The following is a 12,703-nucleotide window of genomic DNA, read 5'->3' as shown; positions in this document are numbered from 1 at the left end:
CAGAGAAACATTTTGAGGTAGTATATTTTGATTGCAAGTGAAATACTGCTTGCTACTAAAATGTGCCATGCCATAGAATACAAACAACAAAGTTGTATTTGATCTTTGACTCGAAAAGATTTATTTTGGTTATAGAGTTTAGTTCCCCAAACAAATACCACATGAAACCCCCTGTGTATAAAGCTCTGACAGTATAGCAGGTTTGAGAGTGGCATGAAATGAGTATAGGGAGCCTGTTTCTTTAACCCCAACCCCATTATCCATGTCACCTGTTAAGAAATCTTTTATTAATTCTGGAGTTTGAAGACAGTCGCTCTAGGTTACTTATTTCCTCATTTTCAGTCTCTAAATAATAAGGGTATTTAAAAGCATATTCTCTCAGGGTCCACTACAGTTTTTATTCAGGGAAGAGCTCATGCAGCTCAGCTATTTGCTGATTCCAAGAAATCCTTTCAGTGATGATGATAACATGATAGTAGATTTTTCTAATTAAAATTTTAGAAGATGCTTTTTAAATACATCATACCAGTTTTCATTCACGGAGTTACACTCTCAGAGGTTTCCCACAGGGAATTGAGTTTCTTAAATGAATCTTCAACAGGTAGAGCTATATATTGCAGGAATATCTATTCCTGGAAAAATCCCCCAAATGGTGGCATCGACTAATATTTTATATTATTATTTCTATTTTTTGAAAAATTTATATCAAATGGTTCTTCCATGGAAAAGTGTAAGTTGTTTCAGCAGTTCACTGAGAATGTCCAGAAAGACTCTTTAAAGTCTGCCTTACTCAGCTAAGATGAGCTTGTTGTGTGTAATAGACTTCTTTCCTAATTACTTTTCTAAAGAAAAGGTCTTTTGAAATATTCCATTCCAAAGCCTATCAAAAGACTAAGAAACAAGGCATTTCTCATATAAAGCCCACTATGATCTGTACTAATTTGCAGTGCTCATGTGCCACAAGATTATAATTACTGTTTTTATGCATATTAAAGAGAAAAATAAAAGATTCACATCTGAGGCACTTTCAAATTCATTTCACTTCCTTTTCTTCAACTATATGTGATTATCAGGAAAGTATCTTTCAAGACATTTAAGAAGTACTAAAGGAAAAGGAAATATTTTTAGGACTTCAGAATCCAGTTAAGATCACCATTTCTTTAGTTGAGGTCAGAGATGGGGAGAATTTCCTAAGGTAGTGAAGCCAAAGTTGGATCCTCACATTTCTTTTCTCATCATCTTAATCCATCTGTTCACTACTCTAGCCATTGATACAAAGCATAATTTTATCATAATATATGTGGATGTCAAATTGTTAACAAAAGATAGAAATATTTTTCCATCACATTCTCCTACCATGTCCATGGTCCTCCTTGAATTACCTTCCAGTATTTACTGGGATTCACCTACCATTTCTGTCTAGCTTAACTTTTTCTGACTTCACCAATTGCTGCTAGGAACGTGGCTGGTCACTCAGCAACGTAACCCAAATCACAGGGGAAGACCTTGAAATATCTGGAGACTGATCTTCTCTGAATATACTCAATCTAAAGAAGTGCCAGGAAGCTGCATCTGCTTGCTGAAATTTTTGTCCGCTTTTGTCACGGTGGACAGCACAACTGGAGAGAAAAGAGCTCAGTACCCCAACAGGAAGTGAAGAGGAGTGTGCAAGAATTTGATTTGTGGTTATCTGAAACCCACATCTCCAAGGCTTGCTGGACCTATCAAAAACTTCAACTTGTCAGATTGGATGGATACCACAACAGTCAGAAGACCTAGAAGAGTACAGTGTCGCTGTGACTCAGTGACGTATAATGCAGACCATCTACCAGTTGGGAAAGGAATCAGTTGAAACAGGTATTTTAAAGTTCAACAACCTCAGAATTCTGTAATAGGGAAGACGAAAGAAATCAGATCATTAGTCTGGTTTTCTTAAATGCAGTTTAGCGGTAATATGTATCTTGTATACTTAAGTTGTCATTTATTTGTAGTGATAAAAATAAAATCTATTTTCTTTCTTTCCCAACTTTTAATACATTTTTAGTTTAGTTAGGAAAAGTTATTGTAGTTGTTTTTCTCTAACTTTTATAGTGCCAGTCTGATTCAGAATTGTCCAAGCTTGATTCTGATTTTTGTGTAACCAAAAAACCCACACAGGCATGTTGTGGAAAAGTTTGCCTGATAAATGACATTGCATGGTGAAGATGGATCTTGTCTTCACATTACTTTTAAAAAGTTAGTTTTCTACTGTGAAAGGATCCAAAAATTTCAAAAGCCCATCACAAACTTCTAAGCCATACTATTATATAAATAGTTCTTTGAACTAGTTTGTGGTTCTATTTAAAAAAAAAAAAAAAATCAGGGACATCTGAAGTGAATTCACAAATAAGAGCCGATATATAATCTTCAGATTTTGGAGTAAGGAGGTAGACTCTCATTAGTTAAATAAATATAAACATTTTTTTTTCTTTTGCAGATTTGAAAAGAAACTTAAATGTAGCTATTAACTCAGTGGTCCCAGTGATCAGCTCTGTTTTAACTTTGTTTTTCCCTCTTTTTTTTAGGAACAAAGGGGGATCCATTCCTTTATTTTAACTGTTGTTGCAGTGAAGATGGGTTTTGGGACTTTTAAAAGCCAGAAGCCAGGAGAGACCACCTAAACTACAAGATAAAAACCAAGGACTCATGCACACTGGGAAGAAGAATGCTTAGCCCTTGAAGATTAAATGTTGAATACCTGCTGAATGCTCCCATTGAGATTTTTCTTAAACTTCAGTAACATCTTAGGACAATTCACTGGAGAAACATTGATCTCTGGGTGGAGTATCCTACTATTGGCCGATCTGAAGAGTTAAATCTGGATTTGACTGCTCTATTCTACCAGGAATATTTTTAGGCTAGCCTTTATCTGATCCCTAAGCAATTGTAATCATTAATTGACCCAGGAATTTCTAAAAATCAGATTAAAAGATGAACCAGATAAAATTCTTATCTAGATACAATTTTTATCCCTATTAAAGACACAAGAATTTCTAATATTTTGACTGACAATATAACTTAAGCTTTCTTTTTAGTTAGTGACAGTGGTTTCCATTTTAAAGCTGTTTGGATATTCAGTGTAGTAATTAAATGGCTCAGTATAATGTAATTGCATAGCAAGCTATGATAAATCATTTTAGTAGTTGCATAAACATTTTTCTTTATTGTATTTAAGAATAATTGCGGGACTTCAAATGCTCATCAGGGTAAGGGTCATTTCTGTTTAGCTAATTCATAGTTTTAATCTGCTTTATAATAATCTGTATTTTAACATTGGAATTAGGTTACAGAATATGGTCTTTAAAACTTAATTCAGGTTTGGTTTGACAGCCTTTTCTTCTTATGCTTACCTTGGTATTTCTGTTTAGTAATACATACCAAATAGATAATACTCCTTGTGGCGAAGCACATTTTTAGAAAGTTTCGTTTTTCATTTTTGGCATTTGCTTTATGAATTTAGTACTTGGACAGGCAACAAAGGTCTATTTTGTACCAGCTCCGTTAGTCAGGGTAGAGAGAGAAAAGTGTACACTTGTTTGTCCTCAGGTCTTTAGCCCAATATGTTTTTAAGTGGATGAAGATGACTTTCTGCCCTCAGATGGAAAAACTCCTAGTTAACAAGTGAGACAGTATTAACCAAGAAATGACATATCAATGTGTGGTATTATCCTGGAAAAGGGGGGCATTTATGCATGCAAAGCAAATTATAGAAGCATATTATTTATCCCACAAAGCCCATTGGAGATGGTCCAACAAATGTTTGAGAAGCACAAAAAAGGGAGAAGTTTATGATTAACAAAAACATGGTTTCAGTGCTAAAGAAGTGAGAGATCAGAGTGAGCTAGAAAGAACAATAATGAGGCAGCTATATAAGAGTTTGCAAGGGGGTGCACCAAGGGGCACAGACACCTCGAAGGATGGCTGTTGGTGAGAGGAGGTGGTACTGATGGGATTTTCATGTTGAGAAGTAGGCGTATTTCCTTTCTGCTTTTAGCCATAGATAAAGCTTGTAGGTAATAGAGATCAGCATTTCCTCTAGTGGTCTTTAGCCACAGATGAGACATGCAGCTATTATCACCTGAAGCTGTTTTCTATTCAAACCTGCCTGGATGTGGAAGTCTTAGAGTCTAATTGTGTGGGAGGAGGGTAGTATTTATAGGGTGGGAAGGCTTAAGAAATAAATAAAGCCAAAAAAAAAAAAAAAAGGCCTCACTTGTTTATATTTTCAAATCTGGGGCAAAACCTCACCTTTTTAATGTAATTGATGGAAGTAAAGAATTTTGAAAGATATATGGTTTCTGTATAAAAATCATACACTTAACCAAGTTTGTGTTCTATGGAATAATTCAGTTATGTGTTGAGTACATTTATTATTAAAGCTTATTTTTCTTTATTTGTATCAGAAATAATGTGCAGAAAGGTTCCTGGACATAGTATGATTAAAACATATATACTCTAATTTTTAAGGCAAAGCAATCTATTTTTCATTCATTTGATAAATATTTGAACACATAACATGCTCTAGGTATTAGAGATACGGAAGTAAACAAAACAGGCTCATTGGAATCACCAGTAATTCTCTAGCTTGAGAATTGTATGCTGACTGGGAAGACTGATTGACTGTATACCACTCCTACCTAAAGGCATCTAGAACAGAAAAGGGTTTTTTCTTGTTTTAAAAAATTGACTTAGTCATTTTCAAATAGATGAAAATAACACAAGTCACCATTCTAAAGTAATTATTAGCTCAGTTTCACCCAATTTCCCAATTTTGGGTGTAGTTTTTTAAAAAAATACATTTTTTAACTTGGAATTTTAACATTCTTTTTTCTGTTTTGATTTTTTTTTTTTTTAAACAGGTTTCTAAGCATGAATCGAGGAACAGAAGAAGCAGAGCAGATGATCGGAGCAGCATTTGTTTCTCCCCAAATCTAGGAATTTTAGTTCATATGTACACTAGCCAGTGGTTGTGAACAACCATTTACTTGGTGTAAAGAACTTAATTTCAGTATAAACTGGCTCTGGGCAGCATTGGTGATGCCGTGTCCCGAGTTGTAGCCGCTGTAATTGTGAATATTAACTGAGATAGTGAAACATGGTGTCCAGTTTTCTATTGCATTTTTTCAAGTGGAAAAGTTAACTAAATGGTTGACACACACAAATTGGTGGAGAAATTGTGCATATGCCAATTTTTTTGTTAAAATCTTTTATTTTGAACTATACTGCTTTGAGATCTCATTTCAGAAGAACGGCATGAACAGTCTTCAGCCACAGTTGTGATGGTTGTAAATGGTCACAATTGTGCATTCTTAGGGTTTATCCATCCCTGGGGTTTGCAAGTTGTTCACTTAAAACATTCTTAAAATGGTTGGCTTCTTGTTTGCAAGCCAGCTGATATGGTAGCAACCAAAGATTCCAGTGTTTGAGCATTCGAAAGACTCTGCCTGCTTACCTGTGCTAGAAATAACAGCATCTAAAGTGAAGACTTACGAAAAACTTAGTGACTACTAGATTATCCTTAGGACTCTGCATTAACTCTATAATGTTCTTGGTATTAAAAAAAAAAAAGCATATTTGTCACAGAAATTTAGTTAACATCTTACAACTGAACATGTATGTATGTTGCTTAGATAAATGTAATCACTGTAAACATCTATATGATCTGGGATTTTGTTTTTATTTTGAAATGGGAGCTTTTTTGTTTACAAGTTCATTAAAAACTAAAAACTTTCTGTAAGGAAATGAGATTTTTTTTTTAACAACAAAAATGCCTTGCTGACTCACTATGAAATCAAAATCTCCCCAATTTTTTAATAGACTACTTCAAGCCATTTGTTACATACTATTCCTTTGCAAATCATTTTAGATTTAGTGTTATAACTTTTCCTCAGATTTTTTTATTTAATTTTTTTTTTTTTTTGTGGTCTGAAGGGGAAAGGCATTCTTTCATTTTTCCTGTTTTAGTGACTTGCAGGCACAGGCCCTAGTGCTGCAGCTGCCAGGGCTTGGTGGTGTCACTCCTGCAGCCTCAGACTACACAGCTGGACTGATTTTGATTAAGAATGAAAGCGTTAAAGGGTTTAACTACCATTTTGTAGTTTTTCTTTAAATTCCTTGTTAATTGGAGTTGAGCAGGTTGATTGTTAACCTTGGAGAGCATCCCACCAGGTGAGGTTCATGTGATTGCTGACCCTCCCTAAGCCCCTGTTCTTTTCCCTCAGTTATCTGCGCTTCCTCTCAATCTTAAATGCACTCTTTTCTTGCCTCTCTCTGACCCAAGAGAAAGAAAAGCTTACTGACAGTAATTCTTTAAATAGTGTAATTTATTCATTTATAGCATATCAGGATAAATTAAAAGAACCTTTGTCTGAAAATGCTGCCAGAAGCCTGTTGTGTAAATGTAGGTATTTTGTAAAAATAACTTTGAAACTGTACATTGACACATGTTTGGTCAGATTGTGTCAGGTTTAAGTTTTATTTTTTCTTTTTTAAAACTACTTTAGCAATAATTAATCCCATGATTACCACATTCTGCTATTAAAGGATCTGTTAGCACCATCACACTGCAGAAATCTTAATGAGTGCGAACTTTTGGGGTAGGCAGCTTATTTGTTTCTTTTCTATCCACCCCTGTCAGTTAAGGTATTTGTTTCTTGACTAATAATAAACCCTTTGATACTTTTAGCCAGAAATCAGTCTCATAAAGCTATTTTTGAGTATAGTTTGTGTAAAATAAAAATGTTTAGCTTTGGTAATAATTTTTCCAAGCTGAACTCCCTCTAGCAAGATATTTTTCAGTGCTTTTATTTACTATGCACTTAGACTATGCACTTTTTCTGAAATATTTTTGTAACACTTAACTTTTTTGTATTTTTGCCATTTGAAAAGGTTGTGGTGTAGTTGGTCTGTAATTAAGTTGCAGATTTAAAACTGCTGTTAGCTTTGTAAATCAAAATATAGGTGTTTTTGTCCTGGTATATCTTCATTCCATCTGCAGCTGGAGCTGGAATCCCATTGATCTTCTAGCTACCATTCATTTTCTTCACAGTTCACAAAAGAAGAATGTGAAATTCAGTGAATGCTGTTACTAATCCTGTCGGGAGATGAATCTCATTTCACCAAAATTAAATTATGTTTTTCCACTACAATGATGATACAAGTTGAAGACACATCACTCTGAAATTGGAAGACCTCACCACTTAAGGCTCCGCAGTGGCTTACCCAGCTGAACTCTAGGTTACTACTCTACTTTGTTCACCCATTGGGGGGTACAGTTTTTTTTTTAAATGTTGGGAGATGGCCATTCTAACTACTGTTGAATGTCTCTGTTTTGGGAAGGTATAACAAGAAAATAAAAAAGAATATATATGAAGGGAGAGACTGGTTATCTCCTCCCATATGGTTGTGCTCATGCTCCTATGGCCTACAAATGACATTTTGGAGGTTGTGTTTACTATTACTTTCATCAACAAATAGCAAGAGATTTTCCTATTTCTACTAGTCCTTGCAACACTATTAAAATGTTTCAAGCAGAGAATACTGTAATGATTATAAACTTAATTACATTGTAATAAAAATACCAAGCAAGATTTTAGAACCCAAGGCAATAAGCTAGTGTTTCCTAACATTTGCTGAAATACAGGGTTCTTCTAGCTTAAGTAGAATGAACCGTGGGACTTCTAAGAAGGGTGCCCTAGACTCCCAGCTCTTGCAAATTCAGTCTGATACAGACTCTTCCTGAGCAAATGAATATGTAGCAGTATTTTAGGTTTTCTCTGTTTTTAAATGGATAACCATTTGATCAAAATGTGAGTAGGTCTGTATGAGGTGTAGCAAAGTGTCAACAATTTATTTCAGATACGCTGTCCCCCTTTAAAGTGAGACTGTTGAGACTATACCTTGACCAGAGTTGTTTTGTGCATTTTTTGAAATGGCCGAAGATGGTGATGAATGAAGAGTAAGTTGATCTAGTCCGGCTGTGCATTACCAAACAGCACATTGTTGAAGTGAGATGACTTGTTTTCTCAAGTGACTTGTTAGATCAGTTTTGAGGACATAGGCAAAAGTAATGAAAATGTTGAGCAATAGGAGAGCTGTTAAACTTAGCTGACCGAGGCCTGTTTCAGGTTGTGGTCAAATGGCATCGTGTCTTGCTGAGGCTTCGGACCCACAGTGACTAGAATTTCACAATGAGAAGGAAAAGCAAGTTGGAGAGACCTGGGAATTCACACTTCGTTCAGTTGTTGGGTCTCTGCTCTTTTTCAGCCGGGCAGGGTGAACTAGTTAATTCTACCCTTTGCCTTTACCAAACCAGAGCCCTTGAAGAGGTTTTTTTTTGTTTTGTTTTTAAGATTTTATTTGGGGGGGGGGGGCACAAGGAGGGGGAGAGCTACAGGCAGAGGGAGAAGCAGGCTCCCCGTCAAGCAGGGAGCCCGATGCGGGGCTCGATCCCAGGAGCCCAGGATCATGACGTGAGCCGAAGGCAGACACTTAACCGAAGCACCACTGAACCACCCAGGCGCCCCTGGAAGAGGTTTTTTGAAGAAATGCTACTATTGGCACAGTGTACACCTATCTGGATCAAAAATTATGAAGACATGTTTGTGATGGTGATGGTTTTAAGTACTGGGAGCAGTTCACTGATGTCAGTACCACCCAAGACCTGAGCCAGAGCACCTGACGCCTTAAATGAGTTCTGAATGGGAAGAAGTGTAAGGTGGAGAAGGATGAAGTGTTAAGTGACCAGTAAGCTAGATCCATGTCCTTCATAGTGAGGAGGCCAACCAGGGTATGTATGAGTTGTTAAAAGAAGTGTAGATAAATGTGGGGGGGGCAGATCACTGGGGAGCAGCAAATGAAAAATCTGAAATACAGGACTAAGTACAGAAGGTAGGGAACTGCTGCAGGACCATAAAGGAATGGATACAAATCAAATGCTCTTTAGAAGGATCAGAGAGAACTCTGAGGAATCAAATGGAGGTTGGCAACACATTTAAGCTGTAGGGAGACCAGGGCCATTCCATGAAAGCAAAAGAGTGTGGAAAACCTGTGAATAGGAAACTTAACTTATTCAGAATCCAGGTAAAGAGACTTTTACAATTCATTTTGATAAAAAAACTGGGGGAGGATTAGATTATCCATTGGTAGTGAAAAAAGGGTAGTGTGGAATCTGCAGGTTATGCCCTATTCTGTCAAAATCATGAAAAATCCTGAAGCATCTTACTTACCAAAGGAGACATTTCAGAGGAATTTATGGTTCAGGTCCAATTCTCAGCTCTCCCAATATAGTGTCTTATTTGGAAGAAGTGGGGAGAGATTCCATATTAGGATGAAATTTAGCAGCTGGTGTGAAACTACAGAGTACTGATGCCCCAAAGCCACTTTTGCCTATAGCAAAATTTAGGTGTGTTTATATACATTTCTTTGATGCCATTCAAGATTTATTTTAGACTGGGAGAGAGTCTTAAGCAGACTGAGCGCAGAGCCTGATGGTAGGCTCAATCCATGACCCTGAAATCAGGATCTGAGCTGAAACCAAGAGTCATGTTTAACCAACTGCGCCACTAAAGATAATAATACAGGGGCACCTGGCTGGCTCGGTAGAGCATGTGGCTCTTGATACACAGATTGTGAGTTTAAGCCTACCATGTTGGGCGTAAAGCTTTAAGAAAGTTAATACGGGTTTTAGCTTTAGTCTTGGGTTGTTGTTTTTTTTTTAAATTTATTAGACAGGGACACAGTGAGAGAGGGAACACAAGCAGGGGGAGTGGGGGAGGGAGAAGCAGGCTTCCTGGTGAGCAGGGAGCCCAATGCGGGGCTCCATCCCAGGACCCTGGGATCATGACCTGAGCCAAAGGCAGATGCTTAACAACTGAGCCACCCAGGCGCCCCTTTGTTCTTGAGTCAAGAAAATTTTTGTTCCTTTTCATTGATAAAACCGTGACTCGCACAGTTATCCACTAAATGTCATGGTTCAAATATTAAGGCCAGAGCTAGGTCATCTCAGTGAACTGAATCAATACTTGGGTTTTATGTAGGCCTTTAGTCTACAAGGTGCTTCTTAACCTTTTATTTTTGTTACTTTTGTATCATTTAAGGGGCACCTGGCTGGCTTGGTCTGTAGAGCATGCCACTCTTGATCTCAGTTGCGTGAGTTCAAGCCCCACGTTGGGCATAGAGTTTACTTAAATTACAAGAGTAGTACAGAGAGGGACGCCTGGGTGGCTCAGTCGGAAAAAAAAAAAGAATAGTACAGAGATACCCCATTGTGCTCAACATTGTTTACATTGTTGTTTACATTGTACCCCTTTATTGTTCCTGCATCTTCTCTTTAAACCTGCACTTTAACATTTTTATTTATTGTAGAAAGAGCCGGGGGAGGGGGGGCGCGATGCAGAGAATCCTAAGCGAGCTCGGTGCCCAGTGCAGAGCCCAATGCGGGGCTCCATTTCATAACCCTGAGATCACAACCTGACCCGAAATAAGAGATGCTTAAAACTGAGCCACCCAGGCACCCCTGTACCTAAATATGTTAATGTAGATTTTTTTAAGAACAGACATGGTCATACTAACCATGGTACAATCATCAAAATCAGAACATTTTAATTTAAAGATTGACCCAATGTTCTAGTCCAGCCTGTTTAATCAGTTATCCCAAGTGTCTTTCATAACACTTATTCAAATTGTCCAGGATTGAACACAGGGGCCATTTATTGTACTTAGTTGTGTCTGGGTAGTTTTTTTTAATTTGGAACAGTTCCTCACCCTTTTGTCTTTCATGACTTTTCGTATTTTATGTGTGTGTGTGTTTTGTTTTCCAGCTATGTTCACTGAGGGCCTGGAACCCGGGCTACTACAGTAGCAGTGAGCACACCTGAGCACCCAGATCTTGATTTCTAAATGCTGAAAGGAGCCATGGCTCCTTGGAGAAATGTCCAGCTTTAGCGCTGGGGTAGAGAAAATAACAAGATGAACCTGGAACATTCTGATTTGCCAGGAAGAAAGGAAATCTCAAAAAATGATGAGTGCATGTCAGAACACTGGAGCCACTCAAAAGATTCTTATTGGTCAACTGTGTATCAAGTCGATTATGAAAGTATTGATTACAACTATATTCATATAAAAATGGGGAGCAGGGAAAGCTTTTAAAAGAACATCAACTAAGAAAAGTAATGCATTTGAAAAATCATTTTACTAAAGGGAGAAAGTGCAAGTTTGATGAGCAGGAACATTCACATTGTCCTAAAAGTATTAACTTGCCATGTAATAATATGCATTACTTGCCAGGGGACATTCTAAAAAATCCCCAACCTGGACACACAGTTGGAAAGGTGGTATGATCATCCCCATTTTAAAGATTGAAATACTAAGTTTCATAGAATGTCTTCTAAATTAAGGAATTTGAATCCATAAAGAACTTTACAGCTGTCAAAATTCTGTGCATCATCTGACCATCTTTTTAACAATCATGAAACAGTTACTATCTTTCCCATTAGAAAAGAATTGAGGGGTGCCTGGGTGGCTCAGATGGTTAAGCGTCTGCCTTCGGCTCAGGTCATGATCCCAGGATACTGGGATCAAGTCCCGCATCGGGCTCTCTGCTCCTTGGGAGCCTGCTTCGCCCTCTGCCTCTCTCTCTCTCTATGTCTCTCATGAATAAATAAATAAAATCTAAAAAAAAAAAAAAGAATTGAGAAGGGATGCCTGGGTGGCTCAATCAGTTAAGCATCTGCCTTTGGCTCGGGTCATGATCACAGGATCCTGGGATCAAGTCCCGCATTGGACTCCTTGCTCAACGGGGAGCCTTCTTCTCCCTCTGTCTTCTGCTACCCCTGCTTGTGTCCTCTCTCTCTGACAAATAAATAAAATCTTAAAAATTAAAAAAAAAAAATTGAGAAAAGGGTTACTCAAGATACGGCATCTGTTAAGTTTTACAGAGCCAGGCCTGAAACCTGATTTCCTTTAGTTTTTATATGGTTAGACCTGGTGTTCTTCCCTTTTTAAATTTTGTATCACCATTTGAAAACCAGAGGTTGCTAATATTAACCATCATTTATTGAATGCTATATGCCAGGCACCTTTCCAAGTGTGTTATGTTTATTAATTTGCCTAATTGTCCTAGCTTCCCAATGAGGTAAGTCCTGTCTCCGTTTTACTTTCGTGGATCCTGAAGCGCACAGGGCTGCAAGGGGTACTTCCGTTCTCGAATTCTCGAGCTAAGAACTTAACTTCCCCCTTTAAAATAATTGATGTTGTCTATGTATCTTTATCAGATAGGGTGGCAGCCTAGCAGTTAAAAAAGTCTAAAACAATGTCATAAAGGTTTTAAGTCCTCTCTCAACTTGGGGTGTTAGTAGAGTTTGCATTTAGGACTTAACTACTAGATCTTGTTTTTCTTCAGTGTCTTGGAAATCAGTTGATGGAAGTGAAGCCCATAAAGATGTATAGATATGCTGAAATTACCACAACCAAGACTAGAACGCAGGTCAAAAAGATTTTATTTTTTTTCCCTAGTGGCACTCGCCATTAAGCCAGAGCAGTTCTTTTATATATTGCATTTATCAACCAGCTTTTACCTAGTTATCACCAAGAACCTCATCTGCATGCTAATGATAGCAGGAAGAAATTGTCAGCCAGTTTTGCTCCTCACCAGTCTTACTAAAAA

The 12,703-nt window shown here is 37.5% G+C and overlaps 1 protein-coding gene across 8 annotated transcripts in view; it reads left to right on the top strand.

Annotated features, from left to right (window-relative positions):
* Positions 1–11,538, top strand: part of CSNK1A1 (casein kinase 1 alpha 1) — a 52,796-nt gene extending 41,258 nt beyond the window's left edge. For 4 of the 8 annotated variants that reach the window (XM_032395361.1, XM_032395360.1, XM_032395364.1 and 1 more), the window contains one exon: positions 4,899–7,869. In XM_032395361.1, coding sequence (XP_032251252.1) covers positions 4,899–4,906 — 8 coding nt within the window. In that variant the 3' untranslated portion in view covers positions 4,907–7,869. The other 4 variants (XR_004298178.1, XR_004298180.1, XR_004298179.1 and 1 more) reach the window with 3 other exon arrangements.
* The last annotated feature ends 1,165 nt before the right edge of the window (positions 11,539–12,703 follow it).

Source organism: Phoca vitulina, unplaced genomic scaffold, assembly GCF_004348235.1.
Source record: "Phoca vitulina isolate PV1807 unplaced genomic scaffold, GSC_HSeal_1.0 scaffold83, whole genome shotgun sequence".
Classification (NCBI taxonomy): domain Eukaryota; kingdom Metazoa; phylum Chordata; class Mammalia; order Carnivora; family Phocidae; genus Phoca; species Phoca vitulina.
Note: the sequence above shows the minus strand (reverse complement) of the source record. Positions and strands in the feature narration are given on the sequence as shown.